The 25,204-nt window shown below is 35.8% G+C and overlaps 2 protein-coding genes across 8 annotated transcripts; one reads left to right on the top strand and one right to left on the bottom strand.

Annotated features, from left to right (window-relative positions):
- Nucleotides 1–279: 279 nt before the first annotated feature.
- Nucleotides 280–3,535, top strand: LOC18053766 (uncharacterized membrane protein C776.05). Of its 2 annotated transcripts, none has more exons than XM_024192455.1 (8): nucleotides 280–747; nucleotides 836–955; nucleotides 1,059–1,116; nucleotides 1,216–1,316; nucleotides 1,790–1,885; nucleotides 1,976–2,069; nucleotides 2,570–2,801; nucleotides 2,922–3,535. In XM_024192455.1, the coding sequence occupies exons 1-8, from the start codon at nucleotides 667–669 to the stop codon at nucleotides 3,283–3,285; spliced, it is 1,146 nt and encodes a 381-aa protein (XP_024048223.1). In that variant the 5' UTR covers nucleotides 280–666; the 3' UTR covers nucleotides 3,286–3,535. The 2 variants fall into 2 exon arrangements, with proteins under 2 accessions (XP_024048223.1, XP_024048222.1); XM_024192454.1 differs by having other exon boundaries at nucleotides 2,564–2,801.
- Nucleotides 3,536–4,422: 887 nt separating this feature from the next.
- On the bottom strand, nucleotides 4,423–25,122 carry LOC18053764 (myosin-17). 6 transcript variants are annotated; one of them, XM_024192449.1, is made up of 40 exons: nucleotides 25,032–25,122; nucleotides 24,692–24,787; nucleotides 23,063–23,191; nucleotides 22,497–22,640; nucleotides 22,215–22,360; nucleotides 21,662–21,818; nucleotides 21,470–21,528; nucleotides 21,208–21,367; nucleotides 20,923–21,072; nucleotides 20,697–20,833; nucleotides 20,441–20,587; nucleotides 20,167–20,268; nucleotides 20,033–20,090; nucleotides 19,840–19,941; nucleotides 19,691–19,728; nucleotides 19,344–19,470; nucleotides 19,071–19,241; nucleotides 18,199–18,330; nucleotides 17,938–18,047; nucleotides 17,700–17,760; nucleotides 16,647–16,824; nucleotides 16,199–16,404; nucleotides 15,901–16,020; nucleotides 15,704–15,802; nucleotides 15,399–15,620; nucleotides 9,425–9,564; nucleotides 9,116–9,233; nucleotides 8,984–9,034; nucleotides 8,801–8,881; nucleotides 8,446–8,616; nucleotides 8,138–8,293; nucleotides 7,755–7,961; nucleotides 6,302–6,439; nucleotides 6,145–6,215; nucleotides 5,924–6,023; nucleotides 5,785–5,841; nucleotides 5,633–5,689; nucleotides 5,433–5,513; nucleotides 5,207–5,289; nucleotides 4,423–5,108 (listed from the first exon to the last, which is right to left on the bottom strand). In XM_024192449.1, the coding sequence occupies exons 2-40, from the start codon at nucleotides 24,692–24,694 to the stop codon at nucleotides 4,985–4,987; spliced, it is 4,593 nt and encodes a 1,530-aa protein (XP_024048217.1). In that variant the 5' UTR covers nucleotides 24,695–24,787; nucleotides 25,032–25,122; the 3' UTR covers nucleotides 4,423–4,984. The 6 variants fall into 6 exon arrangements, with proteins under 6 accessions (XP_024048217.1, XP_024048216.1, XP_024048218.1 ...); XM_024192448.1 differs by having other exon boundaries at nucleotides 24,692–25,104; XM_024192450.1 differs by having other exon boundaries at nucleotides 8,993–9,034; nucleotides 24,692–25,104.
- Nucleotides 25,123–25,204: the final 82 nt, after the last annotated feature.

Raw genomic sequence — 25,204 nt, 5'->3', positions numbered from 1 at the left:
TATAATTTCTTCGTTACGTTTTGGTAATTTTATTTTAACCATTATAAAAATAAAAATTACTTTTAAATCTTTACACATTAAAAACTCACGCACTATCAGATACATTAGAGTTTAAATTACCAAAAGCCTTAATAGATCATTCTTAACTAGACTTAATCTTTTAAGATAATTAGTAACACATAATTATTTACATGTAAATCCAACGTTAAATTAAAGATCTCACACATATATGTTGTATTTTTTTTTTTAAATTATACATGGTTAAAAGAAATGAAGATAACATCCTCCTTGGGTTCAACCCATGGTCCCAACCCAACAAATAAGGCCAAAATGATGAACTCATCATCATTAAAACTGTGATTCATGCTTTTTGCCGTAAAAGGAAAGAGTTGGGATTATCAGAAGCTCCTCTGAATCACGAAATTAATTATGGCCCACGTCGAGTTTCAAATCTATAAAAACAAAATGATCAGATTCTTTTTCTTAATTTCATTATTACAAGAATTAGGGATGCGCGCTTATTAACCAAAGTTGTTTAAGAACCGTTTTGGTTTCATTTTATGTAGAGGGAGTACCAGAAATACTGATTTGTGTCCCCGTATATAGCAAAAAACACCCCCGCTTCTCTATCATTTGGTTTCTGGATTGCGAAAGAGAAAATGAACAATGTTAAGCGATGAGACGGTGGAGGAGACAAATGGGGATTCATTTGGAAAGGTGAAGCAGAGATTCAAGGATCGATCTCAGGTAATTTTTAATTCTCAAGTTGGTGATTTCGCTTTGCTTTTGCCTTTTGTATGCTGCCTATGATCTGGGTATGTTTTGTTTTGTGTAGAAAGTGGTTCAAACCAAGGCGATCATGTCTAAAAAGGCTGTTCAGACAAAAGAGATGTTATCCAAACAAGCCGTTAAGATCGCTAAACAAGCCGAGGAACATGAAAGATTCATTAACAAGGTTAGTATTAGAGTTACTATTACATATCATCCTTCATCATTTGATATGTTGGTGTTGGATTGAACTTTTTAATTTGATTTGTACTTAATATGTATCTTTTTAGGTGACACATCTTCTGGGGGTTCTTGGTTTTGGAGGATTTTGTTTCCTATTGGGAGCAAATAAGTACAACAGTTTGATTGATTTTCAATATGCATTAAAACCGTTGCTCCTTTGACAAGTTTATTAGTATAATTTGTTTGTTAATTTTCGATTCACAGGACCTCATGATATTCATTATGTATATTGTTTGTTCTATATCATCTTTGTTCCTCTTCGGTGGATTTATTATCGGTTCAAGAAATGGCATTACTATCTTCTGGTAAGTAAGTTCTCTCGCTTTATTATTGCAACAATGACTTATTTATTACAGTGTGCAAATTTAGATTATGGTGTCTGTTCTTTTTAGAAGCGGTAAGGTGGAGATTGGACAATAACAGAGGATAGATATGAAAGGAAATTGTGATCATTCTTATGATATGCTAAAGATGCTGGAGTAGTCGATTTTTTCATATTCAACATTGTTCAATGCCTATTACTACTGAAAGCAAAATCAACATGCTGTTGTTTGTATGTTGAGTAGAAAGCTCAGAGGAACTACTTTCATCTCGTTGGCTTTCTCGAATGTTAAACGTAGGGCTCCCATTTAGTCTGTTTCTTCCAAGACCAAGGGAAGAACATCTCTATTTATGTAATCTTAAGTATTTGCCTGCTATGTTCACTTTATTGAAGTTTCTACCATGTCCCAGAAAGATGACAAGTGAGAAAAGTGACATGTATGCTCTCGTGTGTCAGGATTTTTGTTATTATGCCAATACAATCTTCTTGGTTGACCTTCTTATGTATCCAAAAAATGAGAAGCTTTTCATGGTGTGCTTCTCATTTGCAGAGGTAAGCTAAGAGTCTTGAGTTACCTCTACCCAGTCTAGTGATGAATGTTTCACTTTGTTAACTTTTTTCATCCTCTGAATTCTTCTTTAGGGGCCATTAGTGTGGGCTTTAATTGTTTGGCGTTGTAGCTTGGTTTTCAATTCCGTTGACAAAATTGTTAGTGTCCTAATCCATCTTTTACCTGGTGAGTTGGATCTTTTACTAGTTACATTTGATCAACTTATGAGCCATTATTTGTTAATAGAACAGAATTTTCTGTGGTCATGCCTGTTCATTTCATTCTATTAGTTCTTATTTATATCAAATTTTCCATTCTTCTTTTATAAGGAGTTCAACATCAAGTTTGGCTTTCTGAAGTTATCTGCTTGTAGCAAAATATAGATCTGTATAATAAAGTAACTTGTAGTTTATTTTAATGATGTACAATTTAGTTTGTTGTGAGTTGAAGAATTTAGAGTTGTGATTGAAGTGGTTGCAAGTAGAAAAAGGGATGCTGGTTTCATTGAATATTGATGTCAGCTCTATTTCATTAACTCCCCCCCCCCAAAAAAAACAATAATAATATTAATAAAGGTTCACTGCTACCAGCAAATCAATTGGACCAAATAGAGAAGGTTTGTTCTATTTGGTATACTTTTGACAATCTATTTTCACATTTCTGATGCAATATCTTGTCAGGGTTAGTTTTTTTCACCATTCGTTGGTGGAATCCAGAAAGTTTTGCTGCCATGCATCCTGAAGGAAGTTCTCGAAGAGCGTCGTGGCCTTATGTGGAAGACAAATCCTACCTTTTGACTTGGCTATTTCTGGTTCCATTAGGGGCTTACACCCTCTGGCAGGTTCTTTATTTTCTCATTGTCAATGTACTACGTCGACAAAGGCTGGTAAGGGATCCTGAAGTCATGACCTCTTACAGGTTCTCAACTCCCTCTTAACTTTTCTACCCACATAAGATCTGTTGTATTAATACAGCTGTTTCCACAAATCAAGAAGGATTGCTATTCTTTTACATTCTAATTGTGACTTGGTTTGGTAGGGAGCTCTCGAAAAAGGCGCAGAAAGCTAATAATATATGGTGGCGTTTAAGTGGGTTGCTTGGCGATCAGAATCGCATGTTCATGTATATTGCATTTCAAGCCATATTCACTGTTGCAACCATGGCACTCACTGTCCCAATTTTTCTGTCATATAAATTGCATGTGATTTTTCAAATACTCAAGATTTCTGCAGCCATATGGAATGGAGGAAGCTTTCTGCTTGAAGTAATGCCTAAACAGGTGATTCTGAAAGAGAAGAAGAAAGCAGAGATACAGCCGGCACAGCCTCAACGACCACAGGATCAATCCTTGGTTTTGATGGAAAATTCAATTGAAACCAACAGGTCTACTGAGGCGAGTTAGTCCTATCCGATGTATACCAGTGTAATAGATGTAATACTTTATCATGCTTTGCAGGTTTTTCCCTCTACTCGTTCTTGGCACTTTCTATTTGGAGAAAATGACTACATTCCTGTTTCTCACTAAAAGCAGTTACATTGTTTTGTTAAGCATGTCCTGACAGAAATTTTGATTATCTTGTAATTTGTGTAGTACTTTGTTGTATGCTCACAATGGAACCCATATTTTGTAGAAATTGCATTCAAAATCTGATCATCTGATGTTTGAAAATGACATGGTTGAATAGTTCTGTTTTGGATCAAGTCATGATAATCTCTTGGTAACTTACAGGGGTTCTGCTTTTCCGTCACCATTACACAATTGCTGGAGCATCACTTAGTTAATTGGATGTATTATGGATTATGGTGACTCGATTTAGAAGTTCTTCTAGATGGTATTACATGATTGATATCATCAACAAATATTGATTATGGTGACTAGATTTAGAAGAAGTTCGTCTAGATGGTATTACATGATTGATATCATTAGCAAATATTAAGCGCTCTGGTTCGAGATTTTTTCATCATATGTTGCTATATTCAAATTTCTATCTTGCACACTGCTCAAATTTCTCTAAGTATGGATGTTTCTGTAGAAAGAAAAGTGGCTCTGCGGGGGATGAGCTACAGGTCTTTTCTGACTTGCTATGTTTTATAAATCAATAGTACGAACAAATTAGCATGCCTGCTTCTTATCCTCGTGTGCGCTAATGAATCCACCTCCTGCTTGGGTGACTAGGCTTTTAGTATCGCTGTTTGGCTTATCTCTAAGCAGAACATATTGATCTCAACATCATAAGAGCAACATTAATCTTTTCTTGGTGATTCATAACTGCTTCTTCAAATTGCCACTAAAGAGATGTGCTACTGTTTTTCTCATTTCGGAATCTCTCTCGAACCTCCATTGTACATGCAAAAAGATTTGTACTGTCAAAAATTCTCGAGAGTTAAATGCATCCACAAAAGCCATATCTAGAATCCCGAGTGTAATGTTACTCTTTAGAAACAACTCACAATGGCTTCTTCAATTTGTCAGTGAAGAGATGTATTACTGCCCTAATGAAGTGATTGATGCCGTTTTTGGAGTACTAGAATTTAAATGTAATGCCAGAGAGATAAGACAGAAATCTCATTTCCTTTGCTTCCGGTATTGAAAGAAAATAAAATGTTACATTCAATACAAATGCTTCCTCGTACAACACAATAGCCTACAAAATACAGCTATTGTGTTTTAAAAAAAAAGAGGGAAAAAAGGCTTTTGAAAAAATATTAAAAAAAAAAAAGCCCACTACAAAACGATGTAAACCCCACAAATAACAATATGAAAGAAGCCTAAAACAAAATTGAATCAAAAAAATCGAAAAAGAAAAGAAAGCAATCCAGGCATGTCAGAATTTGCCCAACACGGATGCCTGGTTATATAAAAACTGCACATTATCACACCGAGTGATATGGCCTCAAGCAAACACCCCTCCTGTTGAAATAACGTGAGGGAAAGAATAAATTGACCCAGATGTCAATGATTGTAGCATGGGTTGATAGAGAATATATTATACACATGATGGTGGCAGACAATGAGATTATATGCACAGATATGCAAAGCGTGCTGGGCTGCTAGCGCACCATGAACATGGGATTGAAAATTTGACTTGTTATTTTGAACATCACTCTGTGCGTGGTAGTAAGAACCCAAAACCTGAGTTTTCACGAATTACTGCTGGAGGTTCAACATCAGCTATGTCCACTTGTTGCAATGACTTGGAGATGTCATCAACCGTAAAAGGGATGCTGTATTGATAATTAATTTGTAAACAGACCGACAATGGATTGTGTTAAGTACGAAAATAGACAAACAAGTAGGTGCAGAAGGTATTGGAAAATATTACCTCGAGTCATCATCTAACAAAAAGGAACTGCTGACAGCGTTGTTTGAGTCCTCAGTCATAAGAACTCTCATACTCGAAATAACCTGCATTAGAGCACTTTCAGAATTATATTCATCCTTATGTGGAGTTCAGCAATCAGAAAAAGCCAGAAATAAGTTTGCTCATAAAGAAACTTTAACATGGGCATTAAAATTACTATTTGTTAGTGCCAATTTCAGTTACTTACTTCTGAAGAGACGCTATGTGTACCATATTTGTCATCCCAGTACATTGTACTGATCCTGTATAACTGTTGTATGCTGAGTACCTGAGGAAATCGCAAGCCAGAAGATAAAATAAGAATGTAATATAACCACAAAGGTATAACAAGAAAACATAAAATCAAACATGAACTTTCTACAAGCTTGAACAGGAGAAGGCACTAACAGGGCAAAGTTCTTTCGTGATTTCATTCAAAGTCTTCTTGGGCTTTTGATTTATGACCTGAGTCATAAAGTGAACAAGAAAAATAGTAATCAGCACAGTATAATGATAATTATGACAATCAGCTACTGAATGTATAAAGAAAAGAATCTTACAAGGAACCCTACAGCCTGCCTAATATGCTTCAACTCATCCCAAGCAGAACCTGCATACTGAGCACACAAAGAATATAGGTAAGCCATAAAGTGATGATGCAGGGAAATTAAAGGATACGAATGATTGTAAGGTGCTTACTTCCTCAGTTGCATCATAGCACCACTGTTCTAATTCAGCCAAACCTGCTTTTACATACTCCCCATTACTAAATGAGCAGCACTCGCGCCTCAGAAGAAGACTGCAAAGGTTATGAGATATATTTCACATAATTCCATATTTGGTGCATACAAACAGGCAGATAGCCATATGCTCACACACACACACATGCACGCACACACACACGCACAGAGAGAGCGAACCTATTGAACAGTTGGACATTGATGAACGAGAATATTTGTGTGAATACTTTACGGACTAAGAAGGGGGGAACCTGAAAATCCAGAACATGGAATGATGTTATTCCTAGAGGTAAAATCACAAGTGATCAAGTCATTTTCAATGGAACTCATAACTCACATAGTTAACTTTCATAGTCTTCAAATAACTATTCAAGCTTTTCACAATGCTTTGCCAATGGGCAATTAATGCTTGCTGAGCAACAGCATTAGCTTGTGAACGCCCTTTAACTAAACTTGCTCGTGAGGTCCTGGGTGCCTGCATTGTATAAATATATTTAAAAGAATGAAAGATTATTGCTTTTAATCCCACCCAAGAGGTATTCAGCCACATTTGGAGTGGAATGACCTCAAATCAGTGCACATGGATGCCCAAACTCTTTTAAGAAAATACGTCATTAATAAGAGAGCATTATTGGATTTAGGCCCTGGTAGCAAAGGGCAGACCCAGAACTTTTTCATCACCCTGGGCTAATTTGTAAAATTATTATCAATATTTATGTGACCGTTGGGTGCATATAAATAAGTAAAAAATTCACATATCAAACAACATGACATCAAAACTCTTAGCACAATATATATATTTAATAAAAGATTGACAACAATATCACACATAAGCTTAAAATATAAATTATTAAAATTGTACCATTAAAAAAAAATTTAAAATCCCTTTCAATTTTATTGATTGAGAAAGTGAAGTCTTTGAAATTCGATACAATGGAAAGGAAATGAGCAAATATGACTGAAAAAAATAAACCATGAAATTGTGAATATGTAAATTGTCACTAAATGTTATTTTTTTAACCAAGAGAGGGCATCTTTACAGTTGATCTATTAAAAAAAATTATAACTTATTAAAAAGTGGAGTTCACTCTTATTTATAACTAACCAAAATTTGGATTAGAGCTTTTTATTATTATACAAACGTTAATTCTTATATAGAATATCACTATAGAGAGGTTTTACTATAATATTAGTGCCAATGTTATAATATATTGACATACTTTTCTTTCAATTAGAACATTTGTATAATACATTAAAGCAATAATAACATTTTAGCCCCCTTATGATTTTAATTTATTCAATAGATATTAATTTAATCATTTTATAAAATAAGTAATTAACTCCAAGTGAAGAAGAATTAGGGACATATTTCAAAATAAAATAAAAACTCTATTATTATATAAAAATGAATAAAAAATAAGGGGGTATAGATGATTTTTTCTTGGGCTAGACCTACAGGTGTAGGTCCACCTCTGCTAGCAACGGTGAAAAGAATGTTTCTTCTTCCTTCTCTGTAATCAGCAAACTAGCATTTCAAGGAAGGGACAAGTTCACTAGGGTTATTACAACTATTTTCGTACTTTTTCTCTAATGTTTGGACCCAGTAAAAGCAAAGTCTTGTTTCCGGTTTTCTTAAACAAGCTGTTGTTGATATTCCTTGGTACTGAATAATTAATTTGCAGGTATTTCTTTTCCTTTTCTCTAAATATTCGTTTTGTTAAAAAGTAAAAACAAGACATATCATGAAAAATTGGGGGGCGGGGGAAAGAAAAAAGGTACTTCACTCGAACCTGAATACACAAACCAAGCAATGGAGAGATCTCTTTCTTTAGATTGTCTCTTATCATCCCATATATTTTTTCAAGGAAGGCAGTAAGCTGCTGCTTAAAGAGCAAAGCTGGATACTTGGCCTCGACCTGTCGTAAGTCATCCAGCCTACCAAGCCCTCTACCATTAAGAAATGAGAGCCCTGCACTTTGAGGAGAAGCACGCAACCCCTAACATTTGCAGAAGGGAGAAGAAATATTCAAAGATGAAGGGTTAGGAAAAATGTACAAAACAAGAACAAATCACTTTAAAGGGGAAACCTGCCCCACCCCCCCAACCCCAGAAAACCCCCCTCCCCCGAAAAAAAAATGAGGAACTTGTTAATGGGAAAGCTGTTGCTTCTCACTTGAGACATCCTTCCAAAAAGAGAAGCTGATGTTGTTCTACGCCGTTGCGGGGTCAAGCTAGCCGCACCACTTGCTTTGAGTGTGTGTTGAAGCAGCAGCAATAATGTTGATGAATTAGATAGCCAATAGGCTAATACATCATTATTATCCTGGACCTTCAATAAGTTGGATGTTGCCAACATTAGTGTTATATAAACCATGCGTCTGCACTTCCTTGCACCGACTTCAAATGCAATGCAATTTGGATTGCATTTCATGTTGATGAATGGAACTGAATAAAGAACTATAATGCCACCAGAAAGAATACCTCTATAGCTGAAGCTATTGTCTGGATGATACGGTCAAAAACAGTAGTTCTTTCAACTTCGAATGACCTCCAGTGAAGAAGACACTTGTATATGACAGAAGCAGCAACAGGTTTGCTACGAGAGAATCCCAAGTTCTGTGATACGCACTTGATCAGAAGGTCTTGGTTCTCCTGAAACAAAAGAGTAGAATACATAAAAACAAAAAAGAACCAAAAAATTAACCTTTGGAGTACTGGAAATTAAAAAAAAAAAAAAGAAAACTAGAAGTAAATGCCATGATATACAATAGCATGCATTATGGTGCGAATTTTCTGATGCATTTCACCCAAATATTTTGTTTCGTGGGCCACCAACCTGCTGCTTTTCATTAAGAGATTTTTGAGGTTTTTCTTCAGATTCAGGCTCACGTGCACTGGTTACAGCAAGAGTCACGTCCTGCATACCGAGAGTAAGCAATAGAAAAATTAACAAATTCCATTCTTGAGAGCTTTGTCCAAGCAAATTTATTAAAACTTCAGAAGCACAATGCTTCCTTACTGGAGTAACCTTCATTTCTCCATTTTGAACATTTCCATTCTCTGGAGTTCTCTGCAAATTAATGAGTGTACAGTTTCATAAGCTTCTATGTAATAATGCAAAGGATTGTTAATTAATCATGCACATTTATACCTGAATAACCAAAGTCTTCGGTCGTGCAGACAAAGATTTCCCTGTGGGGGACATTGCCAATGCCTGCTGACGAATTACTTGATTCTCTGATTCTGAATTGCAAAGTTTCTCTTCCAGCCTGATCATACAAAAATGAAAGAAAAAAATGTTAAAAATGTATGATGATAAAAAAGAAAATTCAGATAGAGAGAAGCATAATTATACTTGCAGCCACATTGGAAGCAAAGATGGTGATTAACAATAAGCAAGGTATTTATTTGCATGAATAATACAAAATAAAAAGAACTGCTTTCAATAGCATCCACAAACCTCTGCATAGATTCCTGAAGTTGGCCCACTTTTTCTTCTGTATCTTCAAGTTTCTTAACCAGCTCTGTATTTCTGACCTCAGCATCCATGCAAGCCTTTCTGGCCTCTTCTGCTGATTGCCTTTCTGATAGCAGCAAAGCCTGTGAAATATGAAAAGATCATAAGACACTAATTCAGATATCCAATCTCTAGGTCACAACTCGATAATCATCAATTATCCACTCATCATACTTATCTGTGGAAAAGTCAAATGTTTTCTATCCTATTTTTAAGGAAAAAAGATAGGGATAGAATTTCAGTTTTTTGATAGAGTTTGTTTCCTAGTTTCTTGGTCTGCAGTTAGTTGTTTACTTTCCTACTCTTGCACGTTATGTAGTTTAGAATCTATATATGTATTATGTAATCCTATTGTAAAAGATAAGAAAATGAGATACATATTTCTTCAGTAATTTTCTCATGGTATCAGAGCCACTCTTTGATTCTTGGGTTTAGTTTTCAATTCTATTTGAATACCAATGTCAAAGTATAGCGAGCAAGAAACTTCTGAGTTATCTTCAGAGCAGTTGCAACGGCATCTACAACCATCAAGTTATGTTTCTAATGATAGTCCATCACTTCAGATCACAACCCATAAATTGAATGGTCAAAATTTTCTTCAGTGGTCCCAATCCGTGAAGATGTTTATCAGAGGTAAAGGGAAGATTGGTTACCTTACTGGTTCAATTAAAGAACCAACTGAAGAAGACCCAAAGTTTCAAACTTGGGATGCTGATAACTCAATGATCATGTCATGGTTAGTGAATTCAATGGAACAAGAAATAGGTCAAACTTACTTGTTTCTGCCAACAGCAAAAGATTTGTGGGATGCTGTCACCGAGACCTATTCTGATTTGGGAAATTCTGCTCAGATTTATGATCTAAAAACCAGAATTCGAGAAACCAAACAAGGTAGTCAAGGAGCGACTAAATACTACAATATTTTGAAGGGCTTATGGCAAGAGTTAGATCAGTACTATGATGGCGAGTGGGAATGTGCCGCTGATAGTGCTAAATACAAGAAGATGTTAGAAAAAGAGCGTGTATTTGAATTCTTAGCAGGTTTGAGTTCAGACCTTGATGAAGTCCGTGGGCGAGTTCTTGGCAAGGAACCTCTACCTTCTACCAGGGAAGTGTTTTCTTATGTAAGAAGAGAGGAAAGTAGAAAGAATGTGATGATGGGAGGTTCTTCAGCAGAGAATTCGGCCTTGATCTCTGTTACAGCAGAAGCTCCACTGGTTGGGGGAACAAAAAACCTGAAGAAGAGTGATGAGAAGGACAGAGTTTGGTGTGATTATTGCCACAAGCCAAGACATACCAGAGATGCATGTTGGAAGCTTCATGGAAAACCTCCAAATCTGAAAAACAATAAATTCTCTGGTAAACATAGTCGTGGTTTCCAAGTTGTTGGGGAGAATCAGCCGACAACCAACACTGGAGAAACCGAATCTCAACTCTTCACTAAAGAGCAGTTAGAGCAACTGTACAGGTTTCTAAATCAGTCACAATCTCTCCCAAATCCTTCATCCTTTAGTTCTTTAGCCCAGAAATGTAATAATTTCACTGCTTTAGGAGTTTTTTATGAGAAACAAGATCCATGGATCATCGATTCAGGAGCAACCGATCATATGACCAGCCATTCTAAATTATTTTCTTCATATATTCCATGTTCTGGAAGTCAAAAAATTAAAATTGCTGATGGTTCACTATCTTCTATAGCAGGAAAAGGATCTATTCCTATCTCCACAAATTTGGTGTTGACATCTGTTCTTCATGTTCCTAATTTGTCTTGTAATCTTTTATCTGTTAGCAAAATTACCAAGGATCTTCATTGCATTGCTAAATTCTCTCCTTCCTATTGTGAATTTCAGGACCTGTGTTCGGGGAAGAAGATTGGCAGTGCTAGAGAGGTAGATGGTTTGTACTACTTCGAGGAGGATGTTAGTTTGTGTGGAGAAGCTCAGGCAGCAAATAATGAACTAACTTTCTCTATTGAAGATGAAATAATGTTGTGGCATCTCCGATTAGGTCATCCTAGTTTTTCTTATTTACAACATTTGTTTCCTTTACTATCCAAGAATAAAAATCCTTCTTTGTTTCAGTGTGAAATTTGTGTATTGTCCAAACATCATCATGCATCTTTTCCTTCACAGCCGTATAAAAAATCTGCACCTTTTTCTCTTATACACAGTGATATTTGGGGACCCTCTCGTGTTACAAACATTTCGGGGGCTAAATGGTTCATAACTTTTATTGATGACCACACTCATGTTTGTTGGGTGTACTTGCTTAAAGAAAAATCAGAAACTGCAACAGTTTTTAAAACCTTTCATACCATGATTCAAACACAATTTCAAGCACAAATCCAAGTATTTAGAACTGATAATGGGGGAGAATATTTTGCTACTGCCCTTGGTCATTATTTCATGGAAAATGGCATTGTGCACCAATCCTCTTGTGTAGATACTCCTCAGCAAAATGGTGTTGCTGAACGGAAAAATCGACACCTATTAGAAGTTGCACGCTCTCTTATGTTCACAAATAGAGTGCCAAAACAGTTTTGGGGTGAAGCCATTCTCACAGCATCATACTTGATAAATCGTATGCCTACCCGAATCTTTAATTTTCAGTCTCCATTAAATGTTTTCACAAAATTCTATCCCTTCGCTAAGGTTTTCACATCTTTACCACCAAAGATTTTTGGGTGTATTGCTTTTGTTCACGTTCATAAACAGAACCGGAGCAAACTTGATCCTAGGGCTTTAAAATGTGTATTTCTTGGCTATTCTCCCACTCAAAAAGGCTACAAATGTTATGATCCATTGTCTAAAAAATTCTTCGTCACAATGGATGTTACATTTTTTTAAAATAGGTCTTTCTTTACCAAAACTTCTCTTCAGGGGGAGGATCATACTCAGGAGATCATTTTTGGGAATTATCTCTTCCAATGCCTATTATGTCTTGTGTACCTCCTGTTCCTTCTACAATGCCATCAATTGTGAATAATGAAAAATCATTAGAGAGAGTTCCAGAACCAGAGCTTCAAGTCTACACACGACGGAATTCGAAAAGGTCAAATCATCATTCCTCTCCTCACTGATCCAAAGACAAGCAACTTGGAACTTGCAGGTAACATTCATTCTAATCCTATTTCAGAATCTGTTTTAGAAACTACAAATGATCTAGATGTTCCAATTGCACAACGGAAAGGAACTAGGTCTTGTACTCTTCATCCAATTTCTAAGTATGTGTCATATCATAGATTATCTCCATTTTTTAGAGCTTTTACAGCTAACCTGTCTGTTATAGCAATTCCAAAATCTGTACAGGATGCTCTTTCTATTCCAGAATGGAGAGATGCTGTGTATGCAGATATGAGAGCTCTAGAAAAAAACAAAACTTGGGAACTAGTCAAGTTACCAGAAGGAAAAAAACCAGTGGGTTGCAAGTGGATTTTTGCAGTTAAATACAGAGCAGATGGGTCACTTGAGCGGTACAAAGCTAGGCTCGTCGCGAAAGGTTTTACACAAACATATGGCATTGACTACCAAGAAACGTTTGCTCCCGTGGCAAAGATGAATTCCATTCGGGTTTTGTTGTCTCTTGCAGCAAGCCTAGGATGGCAACTACAACAGTTAGATGTTAAGAATGCGTTCCTTAATGGAGAGCTTGAAGAGGAGGTATATATGGATCTACCACCAGGTTTTGAGAATGAATATGGTATTGAAAAAGTGTGCAAGCTGAAGAGATCACTTTACGGCTTAAAACAATCTTCTCGAGCTTGGTTTGACAGATTTACCAAATCTGTTCGTAGCTTTGGATATTTATAGAGTCAAGCAGATCATACAATGTTTTTTAAACACTTCACTGATGGTAGTGTTGTGATCGTCATTGTATATGTAGACGATATCATCTTGACTGGAAGCAATGTAATAGAAATGGAAAATCTCAAGAAGGTTCTTGCTAGAGAATTTGAGATGAAGGATCTTGGACCCTTAAGATACTTTTTGGGCATGGAAATTGCAAGATCCAGTAAAGGCATTTTTGTTTCTCAAAGGAAATATACTTTAGACTTGCTCAAGGAAACTGGCATGTTGGGATGCAAACCTGGAGACACTCCTATTGATCCTTATCACAAATTGGGATATGCAATTGAAGGAAAATCAGTGGATAGAGAAAGTTACCAAAGGTTGGTTGGTAAGTTGATATACTTGTCTCATACTAGGCCAGACATAGCCTTTGCAGTAAGTGTTATTAGTCAATTTATGCACTCTCCATGTAAAGAGCACTTGGAAGCTGTTTACAAGGTTCTCAAGTACCTGAAAAAAACTCCAGGAAAAGGTCTGCTATTCAAGAAAAATAACAATCTGCAAGTTGAAGTATATAATGATGCAGATTGGGCTGGATCTGTTATTGATAGAAGGTCAACTTCAGGGTATTGCACATTTGTGGGAGGAAACTTGGTAACTTGGAGGAGTAAGAAGCAATCAGTGGTTGCAAGAAGCAGTGCCAAAGCTGAATTTAGAGCAGTAGCACATGGTATTTGTGAACTTTTGTGGTTAAAGAAGCTACTTGAAGAATTGAAGATTATTATTGATGTTCCTATGAAGTTGTATTGTGACAACAAGGCAGCAATAAACATTGCTCATAACCCTGTTCATCATGACAGAACTAAACATGTTGAAGTGGATCGTCATTTTATCAAGGAGAAAATAGAAAGTGGTTTGATATGCATGACCTTTGTTCCAACAACAAAGCAGCTAGCCGATATTCTTACTAAAGGACTTCATAAATCAAGCTTTGAGTCACTAACTAGCAAGCTGGGAATGATTGATATCTTCGAACCAGCTTGAGGGGGAGTGTGGAAAATTCACATGTTTTCTATCCTATTTTTAAGGAAAAAAGATAGGGATAGAAAAGAAAAAAGATAGGGATAGAATTTCAGTTTTTTGATAGAGTTTGTTTCCTAGTTTCTTGGTCTGCGGTTAGTTGTTTACTTTCCTACTCTTGCACGTTATGTAGTTTAGAATCTATATATGTATTATGTAATCCTATTGTAAAAGATAAGAAAATGAGATACATATTTCTTCAATAATTTTCTCATTATCCAATGTTTGAAATGTGAGAAACTAAAGAATGAATATCCACCAGAAGTTGTTAAACTTTTAAAGACTCGGAAAAACAAAAATATGGATTGACGGATCAGCTACCTATCAAAATTATCAGCCCAATAGGTTAAAACATAATTAAACCCTAGACACATATAAAAGCTACTACATTTTGTATGTTTATGGATATCAATTGTTATGCTAATAACTAACGCCAAGATGATGATAAGATGGATTAAGTCAGAGAAATGAAAAAAAAAAAAAAATGATGCCAGATTGTAGCTAAAAAGGAATTCTAGGAAGACAAAATATTAATTTGAAGACACTTCTGCAATTATAATAAAATATTTTTGGAAGTTAATATGCAGTCATAGTCATGTGCTAAGATATAGCAAACTTATTTGCACAGCAGGGAAAAATGATTGCTTAATGAAGCAACAATTCAAATTTAGTCATTTTGGTTGAGCTTCTTTTGCATGTAACCATAGCACCAAAGTCAATTTGTCATTGCTAGAGAACAGGATGTCCTTACCTCCTATAAGCCTTAGCTTTTAGATTTAAGTGCCAACGAAATAAGGTATACAAGCAGGTATTGACCAAGAAGTCATGTGCAAATCCCCTACATGATAGCATTGTATTTGTTTCAATATATGTTGTGCATTTGATTGTGCTTGCGATTTGTTCATGTGACAAGACCATTGATCAAATTCGATCCTGAATATGAGGGCTAGTAAAGCTTAATACTATTGTTTGGGCCCTCACCTACTGGCTTAAACTTGTAGGTCAAATGGTAACTTGACAATTATGATCACCCAGTTCAGAGTGCACACCTTTAGGCTGTCCACCTCAGCTGTTAATGACTCGATCTTTTCTGTGTCGTGAACTATTACAGGAGTTTCTTTAACAATTGGCGGTGCCTCTTCAATAGCTTTCCTGGCCGCCTCTTGTTCTTTCAGGATCCTGAAATTTGCTTCTTCTACTTGAAGTTGCATTGCTTGCAAAGCATCCTGTAACTTGGCAATTTCTTGGGCCTTTTCCTCTTCCAAGTTAGTCTGCAATGCAACCAGATTATGTAAAAATATAATCCAATGCATTTTGACATCACAGCATATGAGATTTTAACATATTTAATTACCCTTAGTTGTTTCTCAAACTGCAATCTCCATGTAAGTTCTTCCACACGCTTTTCTAGTTTGTCTTTTGCTTCTTTAAGGGCCCCAGTTTCTCTTGCAGCCTAAATGAATTACAAAAGTAACTTTATTTTTGTTATACATAAAAGCAAGAAGTTAACATGTTCGCTATAACAAAAACACATCAAGGAGGTCATCTGACCATTTTAAGATTTCGAAGCTCTCTTCGAGCAACTCTTCGCCTCCAACCACACTGGGTGATTACTGCTGCCTTCTTGAGACTCTTATAATAAGAACATGCTGTGTGACGACGCAGATAAGCCTGAAAGTGACCAACAAAAATCATCACTTAACACTCATTGCTGATGAAAATGATTTATTATAAATTACTTTGCTTCCACTGCACCATAGCAGCTAAACTCACAAATCACTTCTAAAGGTCAAATGTCTTCTATTCCAATTTCTTATAACATATAATCAGACAAGGAGGCGAACAAGACCTCAATGATAATTGCGGCCTTCGTTTGCTTTCGGAATCTAAATTCATTGCGAGCAACCATCGCTCTTAACCCTGTCTGCAATTGAATTGCAGATGACCGTGCGGTTAAATAGGATGTCCTGGCAGTGTAACTATGGAAATTCTTCTGAATCTTCAAAGCTGCTGCTTCCCGCCGCAACTGCTCATACAGTTTGCAAGCCAATATGCCTATTCACAATTGGAAATCATAGAAAAGAGTAACTGTCCATATCCCATTTTTGAAGGGCCAAAAGATGTCATAATAGGAAATATTAATTTGTAATTATGTACGGATAAACATCAAAATTCCTACAAGTTATAATCAGAACAATAACAGTGTGGGTTTTTCATTACTTATGAAAGACAAACTTCAAGTTACACAAGTAAAACAATAAATTGAGCAAGCATAGTTTGACAGCTTAAGAAGATACCTCGCCAATAAGATTGCAACACAATAGCAGCTTTGCGCAATGCAATGAACTCCTTTCGTGCAATATAAGTACGAATCTGTCTTTGGATGATTCTGGCAGCATTGCCTAGCACCTCAGCTCTTCTTGCATCCAGCTCAGCCATTTGGCCAGCTCTTAAAAACACTTTTGTCTTACCTATCTGAAATGCCAATTACATTCAACAGCCATCTGGAAGTCAGAGCCAACAATAAAGCACTTCGCAAGTTCTCTGTATTCTATATGGATGATTATGCAAACAATTTTAAATGATAATCATTGAAGAAGTTTTAGCTACAGGTGTCACAGATGCTGTGAGTAATGTCTAGCTAGCTGTTGAAATTAAATCTAAAAATTTTCTTCGAGCTACTAAGCAACGTAAAAATTGCAATTGGCTGTATCAGCTGGGTTTCCAATCAAACCAGCCATTTGGGTAAGGAACTACAGGCCTAAAACCTAGCTGGCTGATAAAGACCTTTACTGCCAAACAATAAAGGTTCAGGAAGGGGCTAGGTCTTAGTCTCCACCTTGGAACACCCTGCCAAGAGTATAATGAGCATGATCTTTAAGTTTAATCTCCTATCATGTGGGGTCCTAAAACGATGGGGGGAAACTTTCCATCAACTACTCAATGTATTACCATCAACTAGAGAAGGTAATGGAAAAAAGGTCCTTAATAAGTCATTCCCTGTCCACAATTCCACCCTCCCGCCGCCCTCTTCCTGACTCTCCAAGGATGCTTGATTCATTTGCTTGGCACACCAGTGTCTGTAGCTTTGGTAATCAGCCACCAATCAAATGAATCAATCAGCCCATAGCCTCTTGTTTTAAGATAATACTCAATTAAATCAAATGCCCCTTGGCTTTCTGAAATTTTCATATTTTGTCACCCTAGACATGAAACAGGAATGTATTATTCTGTACATATTCTCGATGAGGCTTAGGTCTCCTATTCTCAAGCTCAGGGCATTGCAGTTTCCATTAATATCATCAAGATGACAAGTTTAAAAAAAAAAAAAAATTAGGTGCTTAAGTTACCTGATAACCCTTCAGTCCCATTTTATCCAGAATCTTTTCGCATGCAACCTTGTCATCATAACTGCACAAAAACAAAATTTCATGAAAAAGAAGTCATACAATATATGAGTAACTAATGATGATGATGATGTCGCATTCATTTACATGCTATGCAGATAATCACCGACTGAAAGCAAAAAATTTTAAATCAATTCCTGAATTTCAAATAACAGGAAAAGAAAAAAAATACATAACCTACTTTCCATCTAGAACATCCGGAGCAAGAACACCAAAACGGTGAAGAAACTCATAAAATGTCCGTCTTGTTGGATATCCAGCACAGCTTATCCTAATTGCCTCAAGAACACCCTAAAAACGGAACACAAAGACGCAAAAAAAAAAAAAAAAGGGTAACCAGAACTGTAGGTTTCATAAAACATGGTAGTTGAGTGTTGCATATTTGACGAATTAAATAATGAATAACAACCAAAGAATAAAACTGCAGCCAGACTATACTCACACCACATCTTAATTGCTGAATTATGTTGGCGTTCTCAAAAATAGCTGGCCTGAGGGCGTTGTTTGGCTTCACACATCTGATATAGTGAGGTTCTGTTGAATTCAAGGTCTCCATCAAAGATTGAAGTTGTAGCTACAGTTTTGAGAACATATCTCACCCGTTAGAAAACAAATGTATCACCAGAAATCTTGAGGGCATAAGGTGAATAGCTGCATATTACTTATAAATACAATTTCATGAAGAATGCTAAATGTCAAATTTGTGCACAATCTCCCAAAAAAATTACAGAATCCAAAATTGAGTCATATCTTAATCTGTTCATCAATTATAAATGCATTTTCATGAAGAGTGCTAACTGTCAAATTGGTGCACAATCTCCCAAAAAAAATTTACAGAATCCAAAATTGAGTCATATCTTAAGCTGTTCATCAATATAAAGCAGCACCATGAAAACTGAGTTACTTTTTCTCCCTCAAAGTAACTACCACTAGGAAAATGAACACTAAGGACCAAAGGGAATTTTCCATTTTTTCTTTTTTTATTCCTGGTTGTAATCATGCATTGGATATCATACATGCTGAAACAGTTATAAGCTAGGCAAAAACTTGGATGCAAGTTTGTAAGCTAGCTTTTATATTACATAAATAGCAGCAGTCAAATTCTTCACCATTGGACTTGGTCAAACATACATCAAAGGGTGTATGTCTTTGTAAGAGAATTGCATAATTGTCAGTATCATGTCATTGACCATACAGTTATGTTTCTCTATCAGTGACAATGGGAAGAAATATCTGGATCTGAAAGAAGTGAACACCAAAACAAATTACATCTCATCCAATAAAGACACTAAAAGCCAAGCAAACCATGCACACCTTAAAGCGGGATCCAATGGAAGAAAATTTAGAGGATTTCGATGATTCCTCTGGAAGCGGAGGAAATAGACCAGACACAAAAGGGCACTTTGAGGCCGTCAACAGAACCTGATGTTCAGCCACTACATAATCTTTGTTTTTGTCAAGGAATAGATCAGCCAGATAAGTTACCTAAAAAATAAATATCAAAAGAAAAATGTCAACAAATGCAAAGCAGAGAGAAGCAAGGCAAAAATACAAGAGGAGAATTATGTTAAAGAATAATAAGTTTACCTCCCCTGCATAGTGAGATATAGTAAAACTAGTACGAGAAAGCTTAGGTTTAATAAACCGCTTGTTGCTTTTGAATGTCTGGTACAACTTCTGAGCAAATGTTTCATGTGTGGATTTGGGGAACATACTGTCAAAAGCAAGGACATACACACATGGAAACCAACATAAATAAATAAAATCATAGAATCATTGTTGCTAACAGTGTATAAAGTTTGCTGTTATTCATTATTATATCAGATTACATCAGACGGACAGACATACAAATTCCGATATGCGCAACGGAGAATGCTACTCAAGATAAAGCTTAAAAGAAACTAGATCAATAAAGTTTATCAACAGCTGCATACCAGGCTTCATCAAGAAGAGCTATGATCCCTCCAGGTTTCTGCAAAAGTTGTACAAGTTAATCCATAAATATCTGAATTGATGCATCAGAATTCAAGATTTGCTTTCAATCCAACACAATTCTTTATATATATATATAACCTAAACATACCTTCTCAATCAAATCCAACACATCTTGGTTATCAACAAATTCAATGTAGCTCCAATTGATTTCTTCTTTTGTATATTCTTCCTGTTCCATCTTAAAGACATGCTGCAAATAGAATTACCATACATTCAAATCAAGAGAGGCTCAAAATAGTATCCTGAGAACAAGGGAAGAACCGTGCCAAAAGTTACCAAACCTGATTAAAATGCTGTTGCAGTTTTTCATTCGTAAAATTGATGCAGAACTGTTCAAAACTATAAAACATGAAAATCTGTCAGCTTCAGTGATATACATAAAATTAAAAGGTAAAACTTGAAGTCAGTTTCTTACCTATTCAACTTGAAGCTTTCAAATCCATAAATATCGAGGACTCCAATTATTGTTCTTGAGTTTGGATCTTGGCCAATCGAAGAGTTAATCTTGTCCACAAGCCTATGAACATATGAGGATAAAAAGGCTAGGTCAAAATGATCAAATTATGAATTAATTGACCCGAATAAAATATTTAACTTTCTCAATGAGCATTAAATTTATCATTTTTGGCCAATATGTTTACAAAGGACAATAGAACATGAGAAACACCCGGGCCAAGGAAGTCCCCTACCAATCAAACAAGCGAGAATAAACAGTTTTAGCCAAGGCATCCCTGCTACTCACAGCAGCAACAGGATCCAGAGTTCTTGTAATAACTTCTTCTGGTGTTACCATCACACGATTTATCAGAGCATCTTCCAAGCTCTTGGCATCACACCTACGGTTCAACATAGTTAATAAGGAAATTAAATCCAACCAAAAGAAGAAAAATGGACAGACAACCAGAAAGATCGTCCCCAGAAAAAGAAGGAACATATAGATCGTACTTGAGAAGTTCAGCTGTCGTATTAAGATGGAACCTAGATTTCTCATCCTTGATCACAGATGAGTCCGCCTCCTCCCCCTTTGCAAATTCAATATTTCCAAGATGCAGAATTGCAGCTACAACTCTAAAAATTGCATCCTTAAAAGAGAAAATAAATATTAATCATCAAAAAATCTGAGTGTAACAGCAAGTACTCACTAATTCTCAATATTAATGGAAACACTAACCTGTTCTTCCTCACTGATTCCAACAATATCCATGGCCCTTCTGGTTGCAAGGTACTCCTCAGTATCGTCTACTCCGTCCAGTGCATAACAGTTGGACTGATTTAAGTAATGGAATGATTTAGGGTCTCCCAACTTAAACTTTTCTCTGACCTAGAAATTTAGAGGGATAACAACAGATTATAGCTTACAACAAGTCAGCAACAACATGAGAAATCCTGAATTTGCACATCGATAAACATGAAAACGAACAGAGCACATATCAATATAGATGTTGAGCATCAATACCTCAGGTGGTGCTGCACAAAGAAGGTAAAAGCAATGATAATTTCTTTCAGGATCTGAAATTTGGCAGACACGAGATCTTTCAAGCAAATAAGTTCGTACAGCTGCCCCAGAAATCCTCCCATTCTTATCAAATTGAAGCTCAACAAATTTACCAAATCGACTATATTCAACAAGATGGACAAAAAGGAAAAACTGAAATAAGCCCACAAATTTATCAAAGTGGCACCAGATTTGAAAAACCCCATTGTCACAATACACTTACCTGGAGTTATTGTTTCTGACAGTTTTAGCATTGCCAAAAGCTTCAAGAACTGGATTTGACTGTAGATTAATAATCAGAAACATCAATCCAGACATATGTTCCCCCCTCTTAAAATTAGATGATAAATCACAAAGACTACAGGAAGTACATAAGAAAGACAGTTCTAAACCAAAAAAGATATCTTCATCTTACTTCTAGAACTTGCTGTTCAACAGTCCGTCCTTCTACTCCAGATCGACCACCCAGGTAAGCAAGATATCTCATGAGCATCTTTGTTGTCTCAGTCTTACCTGCACCACTTTCTCCACTAACCAGAATAGAGTTGCTCTTCCCCTCATTGATCATTGCCCTATTAACAATAAGATAAAAAAGCAAATGAGAGAATGCATGACTAGAAAAACTATGATGTCAAATGGAGATATTAATGGGTTATGGAACAGGATTTGATTCTTCTCTTCCATTGGACGTCAACTACAAGAATTTTCGATATTACCATTCTTTTACATTCAGCTTGATTGGGATGCAGTTTTGGGTCTATTTTGTTGGTTTGCAATCTTATTCCTATGTCTCCAGTTTCAAGGTTTCTTTTTTCAAAGTTTTGTACAGATTTTGGTGTTCTACACTATGGGGAAGATTTTAGTTTATCGACCTCTTGCTCACTTTTGTAATGTTTATTCCCTTTTAATTTTGCATAAAAGTTTCTCTGTTTCCTATCAAAATGATGTCAAATGGACATGAAGTTTACCTATATGCAACATCTGCAATGGCAAAAACATGAGGACTTAGCTCTCCAAATTGAGCTCCTTTATACTGTTCCATCATGTGAGTATCATACAAATGCGGTAATCTTTGGAATGGGTTTATAGCGATCAGAATATTCCCGGTGTATGTCTGTCAATTATATTAAACAATACTTCAGCATGTGAGAAATATAAAAAGTATTTTCATTGTATATCAGCAAATATCATAAATAACTATATTTCAGCATATGAAATTGTGAAAGGGAAAACAGAAAAAAATGTATTACATAGATTTCGTTAAGTTCATATCGTGCTGCCAAGTTGTGAAGCACTCCTGGTTCATGCAAATATGAAAGCTTTGTCATGTCATCTACACCTCCAGGGGGTGCTTCAGTATCTTTTGGAAATACCTTCGAAATATTTGTGATAACCTGCCACAGTGCTGCCGCTCAGAGTGATGATACTTAAAATTATGATAATACAGATAACTAAGAGGAAAGTTCAAGTTATAAATTTGCGAAATATTCATGTTGCACTGAGAAATAACAATATAACTTAAGAAGCATAACTGCAAACTAGATGTATAACTGAAAATTACTGACCAACGCTAATATTAGAATTTGTATATTAACCTTTCAAAAAATAAATTTTAACAGTTTCCCTAAAACCAATCATTTATGATTGTAGAATTCAAATAACGTAAATATTGATGGGTTCAAAAAAGATATCATTTTATCCTAAGTAGAACAAAGCTAATGATACATGCATAAGAGCCACCATTTGTACTCTATATAGAAAAATAGCTACAGAAATATACACTGCAAAATAAACTAGGCAGTTAAGGTCAACTCACTGTTTGGCCATTTGTGGTGTGAACATGAACTTCTTCAGCACTGATTTTAAAAACTTCTCCATCAACCCATGCCAGCTCAGGATGTTCAACCCAGACATGAGAACCAACAATAATGTTAACTGGTGCAGCCTGCAAAAAGAAGAATGTAAAGGTGAAAAAAAAATATTTGAGAGGATGTATAGAGAATGATGTTAGTCAAAGGATGCCAGAAAAACTTAATATTTCTCCACCATATATTCGCACTAAAAAAATCAATGGAAGCATCAAGAATCACTATTTCTTATTTCCAACTAATGATAGGTTCTTCAATAAATAATGTTCTGCTTAGCAGCCAATCCATGTTGTAACAATACTTTCTACCAGCAAGCCCCAAAGGAGTGGGTGGTGAAACTTATAAGGATTGACACATGTTTTAAATTTCCCATCTGATTTTCAAAAGGTATCACATTGTTATGGAAAAAAAAAAAAAAGGGAACAGGGTGATAAAAACAAACTTAATAACACTTCATGATAAACAAACTGGTTGAGAGGTTCCATAGGAATTCTACAACAATAATAGTCTTGAGCTTGAGCTTGTTTTTAAGGACATAAGTCCTCAATGATAGGCCATTTACTAGCCTGCCATGCATGTTAGATAAGTCAAGAGTTGAAGTCACAATTTCTGTTCTAACAGACTAAGGATTACATTGTACAACAAAAATAGCCAGTGAACTGCAGTTGGTCAAGAAACTGAAGACCACAACCAAAGCTTTTGCAGGCACTACCACAGCATTCTCAATCTCTATCTCATTCGTTGACTTCGGAATCGCACAGCCAAAACCAAGTCCATGCCAAGAAAATTGTAATATCCCACATTGCTAGTGAGTGAGTTCCTGGACTGGTTTATAAGTCATGGGCTCTCCTAACTAACACCAAATTTTGGGTTGCAAAGAAATAACAAAACTAACAGACTGACTGGTAGCAGAACTTGCAACTCAATGTATAGATAGATATATTGATGATATGGTTTTGTTCCATACTTCGTTGTTGGGCCGGACCTTTACAAAAATAGTCATTAAAGGGCAATACTACCACCATCTACGAACAATCCTACGAAACAAAAATGTGAATTTAAATTTGTTCTCCGACTCACTAATTCCAAGACCAGACTTAAGGATCAAAGAATACAGGTTTCTTCACCCCTGTCATAAGCCTTTAGCAAGTAAACCATTTTTCACTCTCAATGAGCAAAGGACTTGTTATTTCTACTAGAAGTTAATCAATTACCACCAAAAAGAAAAAGAATTTAACTGTATCTATAAGACATAATTTAAATACTACAATAGCAAATACAGGATCGTTTGATTATCAGGATCATGGATCAGCAATGTAAAACATAAATATTCAAATAAATCTCCAAGCTCTTCCTTCATATTTTCCTCTCGCAAATAACAATTCAACAATGCTCAGTACATGACCTATCACAATATTCATCAAAAATTTCTACTCAGATAATGCAATCATCAAATTTCAATATCATATTATAATTTTAAAACAACTTAAAAGATACAGACAGCAACCAATAGCCTGATCAAACTAAACAAATCAATCAGTTACAAAAGTGATCAATCAGTCCATCTTCAAAATTACCATGACGATTGTGTGCAGAGATCTTCTCCTCTAACTCATCGAAGAAATGTCCGAGTTCAGGAAAGACGAAATCACTGTGTCAGATCGGAGAGGCAGCTGTAAAGTCCCAATAAAAATTGACAAGAAAATAACAACAAAAAAATAAATAAATAAAGGTATGCAGTTTATGAGACAAAAAGAAAACGATAACGAGAAGAAAACAAAAGCTTTTCTTTTGTTCGGTTAAGAGAAATTGCAAAAGCTTTCGATTTTTGGTAATGGCGTCTCTCTCTCTAAAAGAAGAGATGTGAAATTTATATACAAAAAGTAATGTTAAAGCTTTCGCTCTCTGTAATCGTACTGGTCAGCTGGGGTCCAAATGAGGGAGAGAACTAGTTGGACATTCGTGGTCGCCACATAGTGGGAGCATTTCACTAAAACCGACATTGAACAGAGATTAAGGGGATAATTATGTCTTTTCGGGCTTTTGTTTTTTTATTTGGGTTTTCATTTTGTGTTATTTACGGGATCCAC

The sequence above is a fragment of the Citrus clementina genome, unplaced genomic scaffold, assembly GCF_000493195.1.
Source record: "Citrus clementina cultivar Clemenules unplaced genomic scaffold, Citrus_clementina_v1.0 scaffold_1, whole genome shotgun sequence".
Lineage (NCBI taxonomy): Eukaryota > Viridiplantae > Streptophyta > Magnoliopsida > Sapindales > Rutaceae > Citrus > Citrus x clementina.
Note: the sequence above shows the minus strand (reverse complement) of the source record. Positions and strands in the feature narration are given on the sequence as shown.

Excerpts from the sequence above, each read along its gene's own strand:
- LOC18053766 (XM_024192454.1), top strand. The coding sequence starts at position 667 with ATGTTAAGCGATGAGACGGTGGAGGAGACAAATGGGGATTCATTTGGA. Across the intron at positions 956-1,058 it reads ATGAAAGATTCATTAACAAG|GTGACACATCTTCTGGGGGT; the intron begins GTTAGTATTAGA and ends GTATCTTTTTAG. Across the intron at positions 1,317-1,789 it reads AATGGCATTACTATCTTCTG|GATTTTTGTTATTATGCCAA; the intron begins GTAAGTAAGTTC and ends CTCGTGTGTCAG.
- LOC18053764 (XM_024192449.1), bottom strand. Across the intron at positions 20,269-20,440 it reads TATTCTCGCTTGTTTGATTG|GCTTGTGGACAAGATTAACT; the intron begins GTAGGGGACTTC and ends ATATGTTCATAG. Across the intron at positions 6,024-6,144 it reads AATGTCCAACTGTTCAATAG|TCTTCTTCTGAGGCGCGAGT; the intron begins GTTCGCTCTCTC and ends TAACCTTTGCAG.